At 36.3% G+C, this 25445-nt stretch overlaps 1 protein-coding gene across 1 annotated transcript in view; it reads left to right on the top strand.

Annotated features, from left to right (window-relative positions):
• The window catches only part of LRP1B (LDL receptor related protein 1B), a gene marked incomplete at its 5' end in the record, with an annotated part of 5941474 nt that overhangs the window by 3652995 nt on the left and 2263034 nt on the right, over positions 1–25445 (top strand). The window contains 2 exons of the mRNA XM_044073672.1: positions 12392–12541; positions 15909–16031. Coding sequence (XP_043929607.1) covers positions 12392–12541; positions 15909–16031 — 273 coding nt within the window. The remainder of the gene's footprint in view (positions 1–12391; positions 12542–15908; positions 16032–25445) is intronic.

Genomic DNA, 25445 nt, shown 5'->3' with positions numbered 1-25445 from the left:
GAGCCTAGATGCTTCTCTGACCATGCCAAAATCTCTCTCATAATTAGGTTCACTCCGCCTGATTTTACTTTTGCCAACTGGACACTTAACAATAATTTACTAAATAATAAAGATATAATTAAAAAAATTAACAACATGTTAATAGATCTTGATTTGAATATCACAGAGTCCCAAATTCCCCCGGACATACATTGGGCGGCTTGCAAGGCTGAAATGAGGGGCTTTCTCATTAGCCAAGCTTCCTTTCTTAAAAAGCTAAACATGAAAAAGGAAAATACTCTATCCCTGAAACTTTCTTCTCTGGAAAAAAGTCAGAGATTATCCCCTGACCCACAAACTATAGAACTGATCAATACGACGCGCAAAGATCTATATGAACTTTATTCACAGAACTATTCCTTTCAGGAACAGAAATTCATTGCAACATATTCTGAATGGGCACAAATGCCCTCAAGAACCTTAGCAAGAATACTAAAAAATAATAATAGTGCTCCTAGAATTTCCACCCTTCATTACCAAGGAAATTATACAAATCAGATTCTGAAATAATACACCTGTTCTTTGAACTCTTTTCAGAAATCTATAGCGGACATAAAAGTGATAATCAAAACCTCGGATGGAGTCTTTTCTTAATTCAATTAAGTTCCCTCTCTTAATACTAACCAAGTCTCCTCCTATCTGCCCGTTCGACATTCAAGAAGTCCAGGCCATCATAAAAATTTAAAATTAGGCAAAGCCCGGGCCCTGACGGCTTTACTACCAACTTCTTCAAAGTTTTCTACACAAATACCTCCTCCATACTATTGAAAGTCTTTAACTATATTATTAAAGAAGGTATTACTGATATACATTGGAATAACTCGAAAACTATTTTAATATTAAAAAATAAACAGGATAAAGCAGATCCTCACAACTACAGACCAATCTCGTTAATAAATGTCGACATTAAGATATTCGCTGCCATATTAGCATGTAGATTGAAAAAAGTTCTCCGCCTTTAATCTCCCTGATCAAGCTGGTTTTATGAGCAATAGGCACACGTGGGATAATACATTAACCCTTGATTCCCTTATACAATTTACCAAAAAAGGAAGAAATCCAATCTATGCCTTAACTTTAGATGCCTCCAAAGCTTTCGACAGAGTTAACTGGGAGTTTCTGTTTGCCTCATTGTCTCATTTTGGTGTGCCTAATTCTTTTTCGGATATGATTAGAACACTTTATACAAATTCCCAAACCTACCTTTACATCAACAAACAGAGATCGGAGCCAATTCTGATCACTAATGGAACAAGGCAAGGGTGCCCACTCTCTCCTTTTCTTTTTAATATTTTTATTGAGCCTTTCTTTCTTTATATTACTCAGAATACCTATCACAATATACCTAAAATACTAAACACTCAGATTGCACTATCAGCGTTTGCTGACGATCTTAATTTATATTTTCAGTCACCTAATACAGATTTACCCAAAATTCTTGATACCATAGAGAAATTCTCTATTGCATCAGATTATCAAATAAATAATAAAAAATCTCATATATTTCCTATAAACCCTAACTACCATAAATCTTTTTATTTCCCTGAATCCTCCTTCCGAATAACATATAGCCTTAAATATTTAGGTATCCATTTTGAACATAATCAAGCCTCTATTCTTCAAAATAATTTATTAAAAACATGGTCTAACATACAACAAGATCTACAAAGATGGAAACATATGAATCTAGCTTTCCTGTCCAAAGCAGCTATTGTGAAAATGAATATCTTACCTAGGCTTCTATTTCAACTTAATGCTTTGGATGTATTAGTCTATAATAACTTTTTCTCCAAAATCAACAAAGAATTAGCTGGTTTCATTTGGTTCCCTAAATCAGTGAGAATTGCTTACCTTAAATTAACTTATCCTAAGGAAAAAGGGGGGCTAAGTCTACCAAACTTCCAATTATACTATAAAATTATTTGCTCAATTAGAGTTTGGTCCATCTCAAATTTCAACATCAAAACACAAGTGCATTATCCAGCCTGGGTTAAAATGTGGTATCAACATGTTATATCCAACAAAATTAACCCTCAGGCTATTCCCTTTTTATCTATTACTTCTTTGAACAACTGTAATCTAGCTCAATCTTTGAAACATAAAATCAAGCTTTTCCAAAATCTTATTAAAGATATTAATCTGGTAAATTCTCTATCCCTTCTTCAACCGTTGCATCAGAACCCAAATCTTAAAATTAACAATCTAATGATTGACCTTACTAAATTCCCTCTCATCAAAGATCTCAATGTATGGGATATTCTCAAACATAGGTCTAAAACTCTACCCGAGTTACGGTTAATCTTGGGTACTAATAAAAAATACACAGTCATTCTTAGACAACTAAGAGAAATCATTATGGCACAACAATTTAACGTCTCTCCCAATACTCAGGAATTAAACAAACTAGTTGAAGTTATCTCAGCAATCTCAAGCATTAAAAAAACAATATCATCCTCTTACAAGCTATTGACTAACATGATCTACGATTCAAACTGTCTTTTCTCCAACTACTGGAATACCATCGGACCTTCCATTACAGAGGATCAAAATTATCAGCTATAAAATCTACTCTAGAGCTCTCTCTTTTCAAAAAACTCCTATATACACAAATGATGCTCAACAACAATGCTTATTATACTCCTGTAACTCTTAATAAATTTAATGCCAACTCTCCTCCCTCGTGCACCTGTTGTTCATGTCCAAAGCGGACTTGCTTCACATTATGTGGTATTGCAAACATTCTTACAAACTCTGGTGCTCTCTGAAAGTACGCCTGGAAAAAATGGGTTACTACACCTCCACACTCTCGTGGGAGACAGCTATTCTTCATATTCCTACATCCAAAGTATCAAAATTGCAATTGCATATTCTAATTATCCTTTGTTCACTTGTTAAACTATACATCACTAGCAATTGGTTAGATCGCACCAAACTTAGTTGGGGAAAATTCAAAGAAATGGCTCATAAACATATCTCTGCACATAAATTCATTATAAAAGGTCCAAAAAAAAGAGCCTATTTTAGTAAACTATGGAAGAAACTTTTAGATTTAGTTCTTAGTGAATAATTTCTCAGGGGTACATTCAAAACACCATTTACCCTTGTCTTTGTTAACCTATGGAGATCCAATGATAATTATGGTAGTGGAAGTGCAGCACATTACATTACATTACATCATGTTGTAAATATTGTATATAACAGTTTGTTTGGTTTTATTAATGACAATGCTTTTCTTATGTTTTACACTATTTCTCACTTATATCTATATCTAAACTGTTCGATTATGTATTATATTCTGTAATTATTCAACGCCTCATTTTAATGTTCATTACTACTATGGCTGTATGCATTGTTTCATTTTATTGAAAATAAAATAAAAGATTTATTGGAAAAAAAAAAAAAAAAAAAAAAAAAATAATATCTTTATCCTTTCACAAGTGTAGAGAGCAGCTCCTTTTGAAATATTGTTTACTTGCATTTTATGACTTCCGAGCTTCCTAAAACAAAGAATTACATTTTGTCTTTGAGATGCATTTCATGCGTCTCTCCTCCATTTATACATATTTTGCAGGTCAGCTGTGCTACATGTAAGAGAAAAAAATCCAACCTAAATGTGTTTTCTGTAGGCTGTCCTCACCCTCAGCAACAGACTAAGCACTATTAGAAAACATAAAACAGATAAGCATATACAAGCAGGCTGTAGAATTCTTCATTAACTGTACTCATTACATTTCAATTTCTGTCAGCCTCAAGTAGATATCATTACAGTAAACCTGCCTGCAAAAAGACCTAAGCATGCACAGCCAGAGGTAAACCTGGGAATGGAATACGGCACTTAGTGAGATATTCTTCAAATAGCAATGCATGGATTTTATGACAGCAGACGTGTGTGACAGATTTTACACATCTGTGACATATTTTATGCACCTGTGAAAGATTATTAAATAACCTTGTCAAACAAGCTTGTTTTATATCTTCAGAATTAGACTAAGCTGTTTAGTGGGCAAGAAACTAGCAGGCTATTTCTGTATTCTCCACCAGCCTATGATGGAAAGGGTATGCCTGACTACCATCAATGGTTTGTGCCTCTATCTGTACCATTTTCCTTTTATTAGTGCCTTCAGAGTCACATATATAAATTTGCAAGCTGCAGGCAAAGGTGCCCTTTCTAAGGCAGTTCAAATGAAACATGACTGTGTTCCTGTCTTTTTTGGAGAATCAAGCACTATTAAATGCTTGAAAAGGAAGACACAAGGTGAGTCTACTTAAAAGTGTATACGGCTAGTCATCTTATGGTCCTTGGGATTGCTTTTCTAGTATTGTACCTAGTTCCTACATATACAGACTATAAAACAATACATATAAACAAAAAGTTGAAATGAAGGTATCAATAGCTTGCCAAATATTAATAAATCTTAACCGAGATTTAAACGCAGCTGAGATACAACCTACCTTAAACTTGAACACAGAAGAGAAGATGTTCAGGAAATATGTTCAGTTCATGTCCACATTAACCATTTTTAAAATACTTCTTCATAGATCATTTGCCAAAATGTAATTGACAGAATGAGTGGCAGTGATCTTGAAGTTATTTATAATAGTTAGGAGTATAACTACCTGTGAAGATATGGGTACCACCTACATGTAGAAATGTTTTAAGTCAGACCATTAATGGGCTATAGTGAAATGGTGAACAAAACTGCAGCCACTTAAATTGCCACAGAAGTTGCATACATTCTTTGACACTCCTTCAGTCTTATAGCTAATATCTGGAGACTTCTAGTGGGCAATATGGTCTTCCCAAATCTTTTCAATAGCGTGGACCCTCATATTAAAGGGTTACATAAACTCTCTCTCTCTCTCGCTCTTTCGGCTTTTCCCAGTCAGGGGTCACCACAGTGGATCACCTTGTCCGCTCATGATTTGCAGTGGAGTTTTATGGTGCTGAGTTGCCACGGAAGGCACACACACACACACACACACGCACTCATGCCTAGGGCCATAACTAACATGCTAAATATTAAATAAAATGGACATGAGCCATTCAAGAGGTAGCAGAATAGGTATAATAATGAAATCCTTAAAGATTCCTTCAGAAATCTGACTGCAGTATTCTGTCTTAAAAAGGTCCATCGCACTTAACCTGCAGTTAAACCCAAATACAGGGTATTAGAGAAATCTAGCCTTGAGGAGATAAGATCATGCATTCTGCTCATAGTACCCTGATTTTTTATTTTTTTTTTACCCAGACCCAGAATATGGAATTCTGTTACATGATTATCTAGTTCTTTCAGCATTACATGTGTTTTACTCTCTTCTGAGAAATGTGATTATTTGCTGTCTCTTCGTTAATTTATCTTAAATGCCGTTATCTTGTCTTCTTTACATTCTACTATCTAGCAGACCTATCATCTGTATATTCTACATTTTATTAAATTATTTTTTAATGTTGATTATTAATGTGCTTCCTACTTTGAATTGTACCACATGTATAGACTTTTATACCTACTGGGAATTTCTTTGGAGAAAGAAAGAAAGAAAGAAAGAAAGAAAGAAAGAAAGAAAGAAAGAAAGAAAGAAAGAAAGAAAGAAAGAAAGAAACTTACACCCACCACATGGAACACATAACCCTCCAGAACAAACACCAGCATTACCTTCACATAGAAACACAAACCACACACCCACTTTTGCAGAGGATCTCATTGAAAATCTACCCAAACAGAAGAAACCTGCAAGGCAGAAATGCACTTGACCAGCACAACACAACACTAATCATGAGACACATAACTCTCCTAAACAGTGTGCCACTCAACCAAAGCCCATAAGGCAAAACAGCATGCCAAACACACTAGTCATAGGTGACTTGATAGTGAGGCACACTGATGTCCCACTCACTGGGTTGAATAAGGATAAAGTAACATTCAGCTGCCTGTCAGGTGCCAGGATCTGACAAATAATGCATGCACTCAGGTCCCTCAACAACAAGTACAACTGCGACTCAGTCATTGTACATGTGGGTGTGAATGACCTGAGACGTACCTCTCTGGACTACATGAAAAGAGATATGGAGGAGCTCTTGGATTATGTAGCGCAGGTGGGTATGATCCTAGCCCTGAGCAGCATCCTGCCATCACCCAGAATGATACCACGGTACAAGCAGAAAATTATTGATTTCAAAAATTGGCTAAGTTTCTGGTGTCATTCTAAGGGGATCCAGTATGTCTGTCTGGGATGACATGATTGACAGAGCTCAATGCTTTGCCAGAGATGGCCTGCATCTGTCACGCCTGGGCTTCTAGATACTGGCGAAGTCTCTTGCCACCCCTATAGTGGCTTTTTTAGGCCGTGTTTCAAAGACCAAATTACCACCGTAACCGCTACAAACAAATGCAATCTGAGAGTCATGCTGCTCAACGCTAGAAGTCTAAATCTCAAAATGCACTCACTTGAAGCACTCCTTAAAATAGAGAACATCGACATTTGTGTTGTAACAGAGACCTGGTTCAAGGCAGCAGAAAGCACCCCTACACTACCAGACTATAACTCTTTCCACACCTTTCGGTTCCAGAACTTGGACCAAAGCTCCAAAGGTGTTGGTGTTTCTATATTCATAAAAGATGCATACACCTCCAGACTGGTAGCCCAACATAACATGTCAGAGATACTTCAGGTGCAGCTAACACTGGGTAAGATAGCGATTCAGGTCATAGCTTGCTATAGATCCCCAACCATGTCCCAGGACTCACACTCCACATTCCTAAGCACCTTGGAGAATATTAGGGTTCAACTTAACACTCTCATACTAGGCAACTTTAACTACCCCTCCATTATGTGGGAAAACTACTCATGTACCAATACACTTGCCCAATGTTTCCTGGAATTCCTTAATTCCAGTGCCCTGAACCAGCCATATATTCCAGTGCCCTGAACCAGCTCATTCTTACCCCACTAGAGGTAGCAACATCTTTGACCTGGTCATTACTAACATGGGCAAGCGTTGCTCTGCATCAGTAGTCAGCTTCTCCTTGGTTAGATCCGACCACAAACTAATCACTTTGGAAATCCACAACCCCCCCCCCCCCACAAAGGTAACCACCATGAAAAACTTCTACAAAGCTAACTTTTGACTCCTAAAAACAGGTGGTGACATTTAAGGCAACCATGCAAATGGAGAATAGTTGCATGACTGCTGAATCATACATCAATGCAATGTACGGACACGTGCATAATTGCATGGATCTCGCCATACCCAATAGAACCAAGACACTCTTCTCCAAAAAAGGAAGCCAACCTGGTGGTCCCCTGCCATAAACAAACTCTACAACAGAAGGAGGAAACTGATGCGGAATAAGGTGAAGTCCCAAGACTTGAAAAACTCCCTTATCAGCCTCAACAAAAAGTTGAGATCCCCCATCAAATACTCTAAAGCTAGCTGTAGCAGTTAGTAAAGACAACCACAAGGCCTTCTATAGCTATGTAAAGAATCTTCATGGCAATACCCTAATTTGCTTTGAGCTACTGCACAATGGTTCCTCCTACCAAGCCAACAGATATTGCCAATATGCTGGCCAATTTGCCAGTTTAACCCCTCTCACCCCCTCTAAAGGACCAATCACAATACCAGTAGATTGCCAGGCACCTAGTATTACTGCTGCACAGGTTAAAACAGCACTGTCCAAGGCCAAGAATACAGCTTCTATGGGACCTGACAATATTCCTGGCTATGTTCTACATGAACTACAGAGTGAACTGGCACCTCAACTGTGTGCCCTGTTCATTCTGAGCCTCACCTCAGGCTTTGTTCCTACTGAATTGCACACTGCTACAGTCATCCATCTCCACAAAGGAGGAGTGACTACGGACCCTGGGAACTATCACACCATTAGCCTGACGAGTCTGCTATGCAAAGCTATAGAATGCATCATCATGGACCTAATAAACAAGGATATAGGGAATCTCCAAACTCTGTATCCCACACAGTTTGGTTTTGCGAAGGGTAGGTCATGCCTGCTCAACTTGGTCTACTTCTATGAGTCAGTCACCAAAACTGTGGATAAAAACAAGGTGGTTCATACAGCCTACGTTGATCTGGCCAAGGCTTTTGATACCATTCCTCACTCAGGAATCATAGAAAAGCTCACTAAGCTAGGCATCAACCTCTATATCACTAGGTGGGTTGCAAACTGGCTCACAGATAGAACCCACAGTGTGAAAGTAGCTGGCTCCAAGTCAGACTGCCGACTAGTCATGATTGGAGTCCCACAGGGTTCAGTCCTGGGTCCCCTCTGGTTTCATATCTATTTCTCTGAAGCCCAGGCCAACGCAGGGACTCTGGCTGACAAAGTTCTCAGACGACTGCAAGTTGGGAGATATTATTAACGCCAGCAGTGATGTTGACATCCTACAGAATTGCTTCACTGAGACCAATAACTGGTGTCAGAACCATGGCCTTAAGCTCAATTCCAAAAGATGTGTCATCATCCCCTTTGAGATAAACCCGGTTCTCATGAATTTCCACATTGATGGTAGTCTGCTGAACACAGAAGGCATTATAAGAGATCTGGGAACAAGGGTTGACAGCAACCTCTTTTTTGATCACCACATTGCCACTGTGGTAAGAAAGTCCTTCTATATGGCACATCTCATTACTAAGGGTTTTGCATCCAGAAAGAAAGAGGTCATTGTCTCCCTCTACTCTTCCCTCATTAGGCCAATCATTGAGTACAATGCCCAATTTGGCATGCACTTCACTAGACACCTACAGCAACTAGAGAGGCCACAATAGTACCTCACAAAGAGGATCCTAGGCCTTAAACACTTGCCTTATATGGACAGACTCAAAAAACTCCAACTATTCTCTGTCTCATATCGCCTAGTTAGAGGCAATTTCTGCTTGACTTACAAAGCCATGTCTGACCCAGCTCTGTTAGAAATGCTACATCTAAAGAAATCCCAATCCCTCTATACCACATGCTCCAGAGACCTCAACCTCATTACTGCAGTCAACAGAACATACTGGAGGGATAGGTTCATAACCCAAAGACTGCCCATACTATGGAATAGACTTCCCATACATGTCAAGCAGAGCACCTTGCTGACCTTCTTCAAGAGAAATCTTGATGAGTGGATGGGAAATAGAAAATTCACCCTGGGGATAACTCCAGTGGCTCTACTCGACAGAGGCACTGGGAACTAAGGTTGGGTGGCATGATGCCAGGGTAATCCTATGGCTAGGCTTGTAAAGGCCCCAGGGCCATTAGCCTAGTACATATCTATGAACCTAGAAGAAAGAATGAATGTGAGAGTTAAACCAATGGCTTCATTATGTGAACATTTACATTTCCTTAATGAAACATCTAAGTTTTGCTCCCAAGAAATACTTGTATTTCTGTGGTATAAATATGGTTCTCCCCTTAAATCATTATTTATAGTCAGCAAACTACAATACGCAAAAATATACTTCATAGTTTAATCAGTCAAGCTTCTGACCTACTGGCCTTCACGTCACTTGATGTCTGTAACCCAATGCTGAAACTTCTAGTTTTGATACACACACACACACACACACACACACACACACACACACACACACACACACACACACACACACACACAAACACACATATCAAAATTATTTTTGATGCACTGTAATGACTGTTTCTGATTCTAGTAAAAAATTATGCTATAATTTTAGAAAGTGTTGTTACATACTGATATTTATTTTTAGTATTAGGTTCCCTTAACTGGTGTTAGGTTTTCCAGTGGAGCATTCCAGTAATGGACTTTCTACTATAACCGAAGACGGCATTGCATTATATATCAGTTACATCATCTCTTAAGTAATTCGCAGGAAATAGAATATAATGACACTTCCTGAAGCTTTTCTGAATAGTTGAAGTTTTTCTACCATATTTCTTTCTGTTAAACAATTTTTATATTTTTCAAGTCCTTTCAGTTTTCCTGCTGTGCAAAATGCAGTGCTGTGTTCAATAAAGCGTCAGATCCATGAGGTATTAATAGGTCAAATTATCTCCTTGTAGTAACTAGGTATGCCTTTTTGAATTAGATGGGCTGCAGAATATATTTTTTTCTCTTTGGTAGGTACATATCACAGAAAGTTTAAACTGCTGTCTACTACTGTTCGTTGACCTATAATAGGGCTGTCATTGTTTATGGTTTAATCATTTATTCCATAATTATAATTTACATCCTTTTTGCCACCACATGAAACAACAGCTGCTAAATGGAATAATAAGGCAATTCCTTTTGCTGTAAGTGTATATATTTTACAGACTGTCTTAAAGAATACATTACCGTTTACTGATGTAAGTACGTTACCCAATTTAATTTGCTGTAAGTATATATATATATTTTACAGGCTGTCTTGAAGATTACATTACTGTTTACTGATGACAATGTTACCTAATTTACAGTCATCAGCATATCTGGTTATCCATTGTATATTTGACACTTTTATGTTTAAGAACAATAGTCTAGAAAGAGGTGACCTCAGTATGGAACTCAATTGGATGCTCCTGTTAAATCATGTCAGGAAAGGCATGTAACCCCCAACGTTAACTTATTATGTCCTGTTTGTAACTTGTGTTCTACCTGTTGAAACAGACAGGAAATGACATTATTTTTGGTCTAACATTTCTGTTATTCTAACTGGCCCAGCTCCCATGCCCTGTCCACACTGGGGCTACCAACTAACACATTGTCTCCCCCAGACTTATTCTGGTGTTGCTGTGGCCATTCATGGATATGAGGAAATGGGGGCTCAGCATGACTGAGCATCTGTGTGGAGGTGTTTGAAGAATGCATTGCCAGTTTCGTGGTTTGGTCCAAGGTAGGCATGAAATGTAGGGAGGTGACATATTACCTCACCTCCAGTGCAGCCCAACCAGGCCCACTGACCATGCCTCCTTTAGCAATGTCTCTGGTTTCCACCAGGAATCATCACCAAGAGACGCCCACATACCTTACTTCCCCTCAGATGAATATGCCCATCCGTCCTTGATGCTCTGTCAGTTGCCCAAGGTGCTATTCAAACCCAGGTCTCCTGGATCCTAGCCAAGGCTTTTTCCTACTACAACACTAAAGCAGCTGGTATGAAATTTATTTATTGATTTTATTTATTTGACATTTGTTATCCATTTTTCACCAGAAGCCCAAGTAGGAAAGCTCCAAAACATAAACAAATATAAGGAGAACATATACACAACTGTAGAGTGTAACTATTAGTAACAATAAGGAAATTATAAGGTACACCATCAGTGAAGTGACATCTAAACAAAACTTAAATAATTTCATACACATAGAGAGTAGGGGTGCAGTTAACAAATGGCAATTATCAACAAGTTAAAATATAATTAACATATGACAGTTTACAGTTTTTGATATTTAGGTAGATCGTCTGCAGGAAGAAAGAAAAGAAATAATGGTATAGTTACCATAAAATAGTATTAACAGAGATAAAGGAGGAAGAGCAGATGAGGAAGAATGAGTCAGCTTGGAGTGAGGCAGGGGAAAGACAACATTTTGAGCATGTAATCTTTTTAGCAATTTTTAGGTCTGGGGGAAGTTTATTCCAGGTGTTAGCAACTGAATGACTATACACATTTTACCTATTTATTTCATGGGCTTATAGACTTCCAGGAGGTGTTGGTTTACACTGCGGAGACAGCTTTTAGGAGTATAGGGATAGATTAGGGTAGAGAGGACAGGGCAAAGGGAGTGCTTAGCTAGAATAGAGTGAATGAGTGGAAGTAAGAGTTGCTTTTGAGGTTCTGCCCATAGAAGATTTTATAGGGCAGTACAGTGGTGGGGATGGTAAAGAAGATTTCCAGCAAATATAGCAGTTTTATTGTAGGTGGATTCAAGTTTGATGACATTTAATGTTTTCAAACTGTCAGTATCCCCTTGTGTGGAATAGTGTCACATCCCTTATCAAGGACAAAATAAAAACCATGACAGGTCAGCCCCTCGTTAGTTGCAGCTGTTACCTCTTCAGAGATTGCCAGATGATTTAAAAGGAAAATCTCCACGTAATAAATTCATGCTCTTCCATATCTAGTTGTACTATGTCTAAAATCATTGATTATATCGCAATGGAAATAAACCAAATGGCAAGTCTGATATTTTGTCTCACCATCTACTTCTATATGGTAATTATTATTATTATTATTATTATTATTATTATTATTATTATTATTATTATTATTATTATTATTATAATACAGTTGGTGTTATGTATAATGTAATGACACCAATTAGGTTTCATACATGTTTTTATAATATGTTACCTATTTGGTGCAGCCATATATGTATTGATATGCCTTTTTTCTTTCAGATATTGCAAGCTGCATTTATTTTTACAAACTGGGAGTTAAAGCTACTGGACTTATCAGCTGTAATACTACCTCTCTGTGTATACTTCCCAGCTGGATATGTGATGGCATTAATGACTGTGGAGACCATTCAGATGAACTAAACTGTCAAGGTAAAGTTTATGTACTTTATACATATATAGATGTATATAAAAGGACGTTGCATCATTAATTATCAGAAGTCTTTTCTGAAGCAACACAGTTGTCTTGAGACTAATGCAATACCATCTGTGAATTTATTAGTAGCTACCAACATATCTTAATACACTATAACTCTATTTATGCTACTTATCTGCATAGAGTTCCCACATGATATTTAATTGAAACTTTTATTACATCAAGGGAAATTGTAAAAAAATACATAATATCTATATCTATATCTATATATCTGTCTATATACATACACACACATATATAAACATGCGGGCAGGAAAGTCCATCCATTTTATATTGCTACAGCAATTTTTTTCTGTTACACTGTGAACTTACAGCTGACCATTTTCAGTTTTGAATGTCATGCAATTGTGCTGTTATCCTTATTTGCAGAGTTGTCCAAGCATTTATGGTCAGTCAACTTTCCATTATTTTGTGTAGCAAACGATTAATGGAGTATTATAAGAGTATTATAATATATTATAGGAGTATTATAAGAGTATTATAATATATTATAGGAGTATTATAATATATTATAGGAGTATTATAATATATTAATGGAGTATTATAAGATTTTACATGATACAGTGGAGAAAAGGGTAGCTTTGGTAGTGATTTCATGAGGCCTTCATAGGCTCTTACCTTGTGTCAAGATACTAGTGGAACTGTTTCATCTAAGCCTTCTTAACAGTCTTTCATACCCAATTGATGCTTAAATACTTTAATTAAAACATTTAATTGGGGTCCAGATGCATACCTCCTGCGTGTACAATGCGATAGCTGTTATATTCTCCGTTTTTTGGGACTTCATGCAGTATTATTTTTGACTTTGTGCAGAATTCCAGCGCTAAGTGGTTGAGAGTTATCACTGTTCTTCGACGCGTGTTAAGTCAGAAGTACTGCCAGCTGAAAAGCAAAACAAATCTACAACATAACAGCTATCGCATTGTACATGCAGGAGGTATGCATCTGGACCCCAATTAAATGTTTTAATTAAAGTATTTAAGCATCAATTGGGTAGGAAGCATTCATCTGATGAAGTCCTATGTTGTCAGGACGAAAACGCGATTTTGCATGTGGAATAGAAAAGCGTTAATGGTGTATTGAGATTTTGCCAATAAACTGAATGGAGCTGCAACTGGGTTCTTGTCTTGACTCTGGGCATTCGTTTTCGAGTTTATCTGTTTACATTTGGAGTGCCTTGGACTTTTGTTTATTTTAGTCTTTCATGCCAACAAGTGATAATGTCAACAACGCAGCACTGTCAAAAATATTTCTGAGAGCTTTGAATGGTTAAGCACATACACTTAAATTTGAGTAGATGTTGCTAAGTTATAGAAAGAACGTTTAAAGAAGCAGCAATAACTAGTGCTGATATGTTTGTATAAAGATTTGATAATGGACTGAGAGGACTTGTATTTAGTGGTAACTTTTGCATAAAAATATCATTGGTAATTGTCTCTGCATGAAGAAGGACAGCAGTGCTTTACTTACTTTTGACAGCTATTCAGCTGGGCAGGCTAGAGGATTAAAGGGTGTCATTGATAATCACAATAATTATGTATGTACACAGAATTTTGAAATATGTTGGTGTGTTATTATGGAGTACATATTGAAAGAGTATGCAAGACAGATCTGGAAAAGAGATAGATGTTAAAACGTGTAGGCAGAGTATAGAATTTGCAAATCTGGCAAACACTGTAGGCAAGCAATGTCTCAGATGTGGTTAACTTACCATTTGCATCTGGAACAAAAACATTAATGATGTTTGTTTTTCTCATTATATTGGAAACAACGTTGCTGTAACACCTATACTCTTATGAGAGACTGATGCTGCATCCTTGTTTTACCTTTAAGAGGGATACCTAAATAAAATGCATTTTTAATGTTACAGAAATTAAAACTATATTATTGTTGCATCTTGTGGCAACCTCTGTGTTGAGTGCATTGTGATGCTTATTGTTTTCCACTTTTATTTTAATTTTCTTTAAGCCATTTCAATGAAGGACTGCAAGATAAGGAATGATCCATCTCGAGGAGAATATTACATATGAATAACATAGAATGTTATGAATTACTGACGTTTCCAATTTCTCCAGTTTATAATTAAATACCTGTAGGGATCCTCATTTCCAAATCTTGTTAGTTACAACAAAATAATCCTTTAAAATGATAAAAGTCTGCTTTAAAAATTTTTACTTATGTCATACTAATCCATCTATACACAAGAGTAATATTTTTGCTGCATAATTCCTGTATTTTTGTGCAAAGCCCATATCTGTGAACAAAACATTTCTTGGTAAACCTTGTTTTAAGATATTAGTCCTTCAGTCTTTGAGGTAGTTATTATGCCATAATGCAAAAAAAAAAAAAACATTCATGTAAGACTTGCACAGCACAGTACATTTGACACAGTGCAAAGTATTGATTTGTTTACTTGATATGTATTTAAACTGTGGAAGTCTGGGTTTTAATTGATTCTGATGCAGTCCTTGCTGTTAGGACAAAAGTGATTAATATAAGTCTTACGTATATATTTTTTTACAATAAAGTAAGCCGAGAGTGAACCATTTCATTGACTGTTGCAATACTCTCTTGTTTTACTAGTTGAATTCTTTTTTTTTTTTTAATAAAGACTTATCTGCAGGTGCTACCTCCTTGCTCTCTGCCTGATACTTATGTGTACCTTTGAGAAATATCTAGTGGTCATGCAATTTTGGGGCACTCTGTCAAACTGTTTAAAGCCTCTGCACCTTGACAGTCACTAGTATAGTCACAGATGTCTCTATCCCCTAGGATTTAACTGAGAGTTTGACTGCTGCCAAAATAGCTGTCAAATCTTGGTCCATGTCAGGTACTTTGATGGCTGTTAAAATAACTGTCTAATAGTGTGCATGTGTGTGTGCCATGGGTGATGGGTGGGTTCTGTCATTTTTCTGTTGTGTGGTGTAAAGTAGCACAGGAACAGAGACTACTCACGTGAGCAGTCCATTATGTTGCTCTTATGTGAATATGCACGACTGTGAAATGCAAAAAGGATCTGAGGCTCAACTCAGCGATTCAGTAAAGTGAAAGTTGTGCCACTGTGACAAATTCTGTCACTATCTACCATTTGTATTTTGCAATTTGCACAAAAATGTTGTGTTAACGTAAAGTATTATGACTGAAGAAAGAAAGAAAAGAAAACTCTGAAACACTTCAAATTAAGTGCATGCCAACTTTACAAGCACATACTTCACAGAATTTTTAAAAGTGCCTCATATTGCATCTTCTACTTATCTGATCTAAAACTAATTATTTCTGTATTACTGTTGGCTGTCTTTGCAGGTCCACATAAACGGAAATGTGAAGGGAATTTCTTTGCATGTCCCAGTGGAAGATGTATTTCAAATGCTTGGCTATGTGATGGTCAAAATGACTGTGAAGATGGAGCTGATGAAAAACATTGTGGTTAGCATTTTATGAAGTTTAATTCTAAGTAATAAGCTTGGTGTGAAAATGCAAGAAACATATTTTCCTTCAAGTATGCTTTCCTGTCAAATATCAGGCATTTTAACTGTGTTAAACTTGTTTAGAACATTATCATTAACTTAGTATTAAATTTATTTGACTGTCCTTTTATATCCTTGGTAAGAGTGATGTAACACAGAAGAAAATTTTTACTTTATGTAAAAAAGATCACATTTTTATTCGTTAAATATCCCTTTGAAAAGAAGGCAATCGTTACAAGAGTAATTCAGAAATAAATGTGATGTAATGTGATCAGTGATCTTTGAAGAAGGGATGGTGGCCAGGATCCATAGAAAGTTATTGAACTGTGCAGCACAGTTAGCACAGGTAGTGACAATGTGTGGTGTGTGCAGCGCAATTAGCACAGGAAGTGGCAATGTGTGGTAAGTGCAGCACAATTAGCACAGGTAGTGACAATGTGTGGTGTGTGCAGCACAATTAGCACAGGAAGTGGCAATGTGTGGTAAGTGCAGCACAATTAGCACAGGAAGTGACAATGTATGGTACGTGGACACAGATAGAATGGAGGCAGAAAGGGCAAAATATCACAGTGCGCAATGCAAGGTAATAGCTGCATAATGACACGGACATCATGGAATGCCATACAATAAGCCACATAGATTCTGCAAATGTAACAACCATAAATAGTGGACTACTTGAAAAATATATTAATCAGGTGCACTGTACCACAATAAATACCCATTTTTTGACATAGTAATGTTTGCTGTACAGCAGGAGCGACATGAGAAAAAACAGTAGCAGCACAGCAACATGTGCTGGCAGCTGCCATCAGGACCAATGTCTTCCATGAGTTGAGTCATAACCCTCCATACCAATGGATGGAGAACAACCAGTGTCTGAGATACCACTGATTCACAGACCAACACTTTATGGATTATTTTTGGATGGACAGAATTACTATAAGATACCTAGATGGACTTGAATCAAGGGAAATAACTGGTATGCATATATCCAAGGATACAAATGTATGTGTTGCTTTAACCATCATAGCTATTGAGAACTTACAGTGACCTTTGAGAGACATGTTAGGAATATCACTGTCGAGTCGTAAATCAATGCCTTGATATCAAGCAATAATACATGAAGGATCATATCTTGTTTCCTAGAACAAAGAAGGAGTGAACCACCACCATGTATATCTTTTATGACATAACCCATTACCATGGGAGCCTGGCAGTCATAGATTGTACACATATTGCTTTTAAAACCCCACCTGGTTCAGTGGTCTGCAGTATAACTCCTGGGCTTCCACTCCTTGAATTGTCTGGTGGACTGCAATGCCTTGAGCATTATTTGTAATGTGACTGTGCACCACCTTTGGCAAACATCTCACCTTTATCACCACTTTTTCTGAGTGGACATCCCACAAGGTCATCCAGTTTTAGGCGGACATATGTAATATATAGAAATGTGTATACACACATTTCCAAGAAACCAAGGTGCAGTGCATATATATGGATTCACGTATAATCTCAAAATACTGAAATATTGAATTTCAGTATCTCGAGACTATAAAGCCGAAAACCCACAAAACTGAAACTAAAAAAATGCAAAATTTAAAACCACTAGCGTAACATAAACAAAACACTACACCACATAAACACAAATATACCTACCTGCTGACACTACAATGAACCAAACCAACACACACAAACAAAACAAAACTAACACACACACAAACATCCTTGCTAAAAGCGGGGTGACAAGGCCCCCTGCATCCCCTTATTTTTATATATATATATATATATATATATATATATATATATATATATATATATATATACTAACTCTGAGGTCGCACTAAACACAAAAACTCACCACTACACATACACACACACACACACACACACACACACACACACACACACACACACACACACACACACACACTAAAATCCCTACCCGATACCCTTACAAGAACACCATTTACCTGAATTACCAGCTAAATCCACCAACCACATCGTATGTCATGAACGTGAAAACACAATGGCAGATTCGACATTTCTGAGCTCAGTATAATGCAGTTTCGCATAACTGCACTTTTGACTTTATAGTCTCGAAATACTAAAATTCGACATTTTAGCATTTCATGATTATAAAGTGAAACTATATATATATATATATATATATATATATATATATATATATATATATATATATATATATATATATATATATATATATATATAGTTATATATTTATAGATAGTTAGACATAATCACACACACACACACACACACACACATACATATATATATAACACACAAATATGTATATATGTATATATATATATATATATATATATATATACATACATATATATATATATATATATATATATATATATATATATATATATATATATATATATATATATAGATCTACTTTAGTAGATTGAACTTTTACAAGTTCGAACCACATATGGCCGAGATCGTATGTTCAAACTCTTAAAAGTTTGAACACTGAAATAAAAACACATAAAACAAAAAAACACAAAAAAAACGTCTATAGCAGGGAGGCATCCCCCACACCTCCCTTACTTAAATATACCAAGTCCGAGATCGCACTACATTGCGGAAATGGGAAATATTTCCTTTCCACTCTGTACGGAGATCTCCATTCAGTCCGATCGAACTTTTACAAGTTCGAACATATGGTCTCAGCCATATGTGGTTCAAACTTATAAACGTTTCATCGACGGTCGACTGAAGGGGACCCATGTATATATATATATATATATATATATATATATATATATATATATATATATATATATATACTAACTCTGAGGTCGCACTAAACACAAAAACTCACCACTACACATACACACACACACACACACACACACACACACACACACACACACACACACACACACACACACTAAAATCCCTACCCGATACCCTTACAAGAACACCACTTACCTGAATTACCAGCTAAATCCACAAACCACATTGTATGTCATGAACGTGAAAATACAATGGCAGACTCGACATTTCCGAACTCAGTATAATGCAGTTTCGCGTAACTGCACTTTTGACTTTATAGTCTCGAAATACTAAAATTCGACATTTTAGTATTTCATGATTATAAAGTGAAACTATATATATATATATATATATATATATATATATATATATATAAATATATTTTTTATATATATATATATATATATATATATTTATACATAATCTCACACACACACACACACACACACACACACACACACACACACACACACACACACACACACACATATATATATATAACACACAAATATGTATATATATATATATATATATATATATATATATACATACATATATATATATATATATATATCTATATATATATATATATATATATATATATATATATATATATATATATCTACTTCAGTAGATTGAACTTTTACAAGTTCGAACCACATATGACCGAGATCATATGTTCGAACTCTTAAAAGTTTGAACACTGAAATAAAAACACATAAAACAAAAACACAAAAACGTCTATAGCAGGGAGGCATCCCCACACCTCCCTTACTTAAATATACCAAGTCCGAGATCGCACTACTGCGGAAATGGGAAATATTTCCTTTCCACTCTGTACGGAGATCTCCATTCAGTCCGATCGAACTTTTACAAGTTCGAACATATGGTCTCAGCCATATGTGGTTCAAACTGTATAAATTTCATCGACGGTCGACTGAAGGGGACCCATGTATATATATATATATATATATATATATATATATATATATATATGGATATAAATATATATATATATATATATATAAATATATACACACACAGACACACACACACACACACACACACACACACACACACACACACACACAGACACACACTATATATATATATATATATATATATATATATATACAGACACACACACACATATATATATATATATATATATATATATAAATATATTTATATATATATATATACATACACACACACACACACACACACACACACACATATATATATATATATATATATATATAGATATATATATATAGATATATATATATATATATATATATATATATATATACATATATATATAGATATATATCTATATAACATGCTGTTTAATGATTGGTATGTTTTGTAGACGATGTTGAATATGCTTTAGACCCCTGGCTGATAACCACTTCCATATGTAACTTTCAGGCCTGTAATGTATTCCCTCTAGAAATTTGAAATATAGCAAAGCATACATTCAGACTGCTGAAAATGTGTTTTTGATATCCAGACATCTCAAGAGGGGCACTGCAATACAGCCCAGATATCTGCTATAAGTTATGTGTAGGACATGCCATGATATTCCTCAAATAGTTGGAGCAGCAGGTCAGCATCATGGATGGAGTTCCATATACATCATTGCAACAGCAGAAGGACAGAGTAAAGAGTTAGGGAAGGGACATCCAGTAACACAACATCATCAAACATAGACACAAAACACTACAACAAAAGTGATAAGGCAATATCTAGTCCACCACTAGATAGTGCAGAATAAAATTTTGCATTAGATATCATACCAATGGCACACAGAATAGTACATAGACTGGCCATGCTGTGCATCAGACATCACCAGTGGGTGGGTTAGATACAGTCTTGTGAAGGTGGGTGTGATACAGTGACACATGACTGTAATACTATAAAATGGGTTAGATTCATGGTAGGCGAATATGGTAGCCTTATACTCTGAGATGTTGCAGAGACCAATATCATACATTCTATTGATGGGGCTGAGCTGCCATGACAGAGCTGTTGGTGGTGTGTACTGTGTTGCCTTGCAGTGTTAGCTCTGAATGCAGTCTTTGGCAGGAAAAGGGAGAAATCTGAGTCCATACATATGCACCTTAACAGGACATGCCATGTGCTGAAGCTAATGAGCAGTGTCATCCAAGAACTAGATAATGCCTATGACCAGAGGGTGACAGGCCATATGCATGAGTACCTTGGTGAGGCATTCTAGCATTCCAAGTGCTGAGACAAAGAAGCATCAGAGCACATGACTTGGAAAACACCCACAACCAGGAATGGCATGCCATATGCCCACAATTGTCACTTATGTTGTCTTACCAATGATCTACATAATCTTAGGTGTTACGACCCATGCCTCAGCACTATGAATCTGGACTCTACAGTGGACAGGGAGCTCATGGTCTGTAGATCCAGATCAAATGACAACTACTGTTTGTCTTGTGAAGGCACCTGTAGAGGTATCTGTGCCATTTTGAAAAGTTCATCCATGCTCTCCAGACCCACAGCATGTGTGCTTCACTAACAGTCACATCTGAATCACATAAGCTACCCTGAAATACATTAATTGCAGCCACATACTCCAAACAAGCATCCATGACCTCACATATAGTTATGCAAGAAGGAAAAACACCTGAAAATAGTGAAGCTCAGCTGTTAGGGAATATTATTTTAACTAAACTAGAGAAATCTCTAAAAAGCTTGAAGTGTATCTAGTGAGTACATTGCATGGGTCAGCAGCTCAAACAGGTTTTCCAGGCCACTACCTAACCTAATAAACATATATGTAGCTGTAAATATAAGTAGCATGTAAAATGTCACACTCATGTAATCCAGCTGCTGTAAAAGGATATTGTAACTGACTATACTCTAATAAACCCTGGCTAAGCAGTAATTACGCTGTAACTTTTGTTAATAAAAGGCTCTAATCACCAGCAAGTGAAATAATCCTTACTTTTTAAATAATAAAGTTTTTCTTTTACTGCATGCCATGACATGACTCTTTAATTTGAACCTTACTGGTCCTGTAGCTGCTATTCACCCTCCCATTTAGCGTGAGTTTACTTTAACTTCTGGATAAACTGCAGCCATTTTGAAAAGTTTCTTCATGCTGTCTGGACCCATGGCATGTGTACTTTGCTATCAGGTAACTTTTAATAAATATTCTGGCTTTGTAATTATAAAATACTGGATTTTGAAGACATTTAAGGGAGAAAAAAATATCTGTTTACATTAAATAATGAAACAATTGTACGCTAATGAATTGCTGTAGACATAGCTGCACTGTTTGATTGTCTACTGGCATTTTGTAATGGTTGTATTAAGGGACTGAGTGTAGTAGAGTTTAAGTTAAATAAATGTTTTCCTCAAAAACAATATTGATTTTTAAACTTTGACTGTAAAAAAGTTTCTGACATCCTATTACTGTGGTCATAGTCACACTATTGTTTACTGGAGTTCTGAAATGTTCACATTGCGGGATGTATTATATTAAGACTTTAATCTGCATAAACCTTTTTGTTCTTAAAAATGATAGTTATTTTAAACTGCTTTGAGAGTAAAAAGATATTGGCATCTAATTAGTGGAGACTTAGTTGTACCGGTGATATGTAATGTTAGCACTTGGTACTTACTTTAGTAAGATTTTAAGCTGCGCCTTTTGTTTCTTTAAAGGAATGTGAATATAGAATATAGGCAAGAACTGCAAAACGTGTGCTGTATACTGGAAATAACCTTTCTCCAGGTATCTCCCGAATCCTGTTTTTGCTTTCAACATTTTTATTTCATTCACGTCTGAATCACTTAACCTACCCTGTGACACATTAATGGTGTCCACATACTCCAAACAAGCATCCGGGACCTCACAGATACTTGGGCAAGAAGGAGAACCACCTGAAAATAGTGTAGATCAGCTGTTAAGGGGGTTTAATTTTAACTAAACTAGAAAAATCTCTAAAAGGGTTGAAGTGTATCTAATGAGCACATTGCCTGGGTCATCAGCTCCAACACTTTTTCCAGGATACTACCTAACCTAATAAACCTACATTTAAACATAAATACAAGTAGCACATAGAAAATAATCATATTCATGTAATCCAGCTGCTGGAAAAGGCTATAGTAACTGAATATACTCTATTATACCATGACCCCCCCCCAAAACGTACACGCTGATTGGCCAGCGTGCACATTGTAAATCGAGTTATACTAATGGAAAAAGGTCCGGTCGCCTGGGCTTTTTCCATTAGTATAACTCTACTAAACACTCTCGCTATGTTAAATGGGTTTAACATAGCGAGACAGCTTTAAAATAAGCAACAGAGATCTCCGTTGCTTATTTTAAAGCTGTCTCGCTATGCTAAACCCATTTAACATAGCGAGACAGGTTTTAAAAAAAAAAGCAACGGAGAAAGCAAGATCGCCGTTGCTTTTTTTACTGTTTTGCTATGTTACATGGGTTTAACATAGCGAGACAGTTTTAAAATAGGCAACGGACATGTCCATTGCTTATTTTAAAACTGTCTCGCTATGTTAAACCCATTTAACATAGCGAAAACAGTAAAAAAAAAGCAACAGAGATCTTGCTTTCTTCGTTGCTTTTGCCCACAGCTCTGATGTACTGCACAGGTGCGCAGTACATCAGAACTGCCGCGGATGCCAGACATCTGCGGAAGGGCAGTAAACAGGCATTATACTATGCCATTATTTAAGAAAAGTAATAGTTTCTTTTCTTAAATAATGTCATGGTATAATAGCAATAACCCACTTCTGGGTGTGGGTAATGCTGTATTTACCCACGGTTGGCTTTGTTTGGTCCGGGCTTAGCCGGGACCAAACCATGCCAACTGTGGGTAAATCCAGCATTACCCACACCCAGGCGTGGGTTATTGCTATAATAAACCCTGGCTAAGCAGTAATTACTCTGTAACTTTTGTTAATAAAAGGCCCTAATCGCCAGCAAGTGAAATAATCCTTACTTTTTAAATAAAGTGTTTCCGAATTGGAAAATGAGATAACTTGTTTAAAATGAACCTGGATAACCAATAATTTTTCTTTTACTGCATGCCATGATCTGGCTCTACTCACTCCATTAGCCCTCACTGAACTCAGACTCACTCTGTTCCCCTACCCCCCATTTCCCACCTACCCCTGCTTTGCCTAACATTATTTTAAACTAACTACACCCACAAGCGCTATTACCCAACCCAGCTAACAAATTAATTTACATCACTTTTACATTTTACTAGCCTCCCCTATAACAAGATAGCCATACTTATAACTAATATATCTCCCAACTATTACAATACAGCAATACATTTACAAAAAAATTACTATCACTAACATTCAAATAAATCAAAACCCATCCATGTTACTACTGTAATAGTCCTAACAATAGCAGCAAACCTCACCTCATTCCACATTATTCTTAATGGGCCAGGAACCTCCATTTTCCCATCCACCATAAATAAGACCTTTAAATATTAAAATATCACCCTCACTCTACAAAATTATTATATTGATTAGATTACCTATACTGTAATACCACAATAAAAAAATCCAAATGTCTCAATGAAATATGACACAATCATAGTAAAACTCCTCAAGACTATATCACACATCACCTCACAGTTAACCTTTAGCTGAGATATCCATCCAAACCCTGGCCTCGACACCAGACCATTCCAACAAAAAACCCAGTATGACAGCTATAGTTTAATAAACCTCTTTCGGAAGGGATCTGACCTCTTATTATTAAATTTAAACATTATATGTATCATTAACAAAACCCAACAACTTCACACCACTCTCATTCATTACTCTCCTGACATTGCCCTGATTACTGAAAACCAGTTAAAATCTGAAACTATGAAATTCTACCACCAGGTTACAGCATGTGTAGGGTGGATAGAAAGGACAACAAAGGAGGGGAATAGCAGTTCAATTTAAAAGTAACTTTATTCTAGAGATCCTACAACAAAATGCTCCTGCCTTTGATGATGCAAAAGTAACCCTTACAAAATATAAGATCAACTAAAAAAAAATGCTTAAACAAAGTTGGAATCTATATACCTGAAGGTAACATCTCCACCCTAGAACACATTCTCTGCTGGTCCTCAAACTCTCTTCCCCAGAAAACAATTATTATGGGAGACTTCAACATAGATTGGAATACTTGTAACTCCTGAAAGCCTTCAAGTCACATAAACCTCCATGGCTTCACCCAAATCATACAAACTCTCTCTAGAATTGATAAAACATTAAATATGCAATCCATCCTTGATTGGATATTAGCAAACAGACCTTCTCTGTCTTTTCATGATGGTTGTCTTCGAGATAGTCTCAATGTTCATTTTCCAATTTTTTTACTTAGGCAGAGAATAAATCCAGTGAAACTCATTAGTTATCACAAAATTAGGAACAAAACGTCAACACTCAAAATTTCATATCCACCCTTAAACTCTGCAAGTTGGTACCACTGAAACATCTCCCCCTAGAGAAAACTATAAAATACTTCAACTTAGCCATCATAAACATTCTGAAT

Source organism: Protopterus annectens, chromosome 6.part0 (genome assembly GCF_019279795.1).
Source record: "Protopterus annectens isolate FY-2018-M chromosome 6.part0, PAN1.0, whole genome shotgun sequence".
Lineage (NCBI taxonomy): Eukaryota > Metazoa > Chordata > Ceratodontiformes > Protopteridae > Protopterus > Protopterus annectens.
Note: the sequence above shows the minus strand (reverse complement) of the source record. Positions and strands in the feature narration are given on the sequence as shown.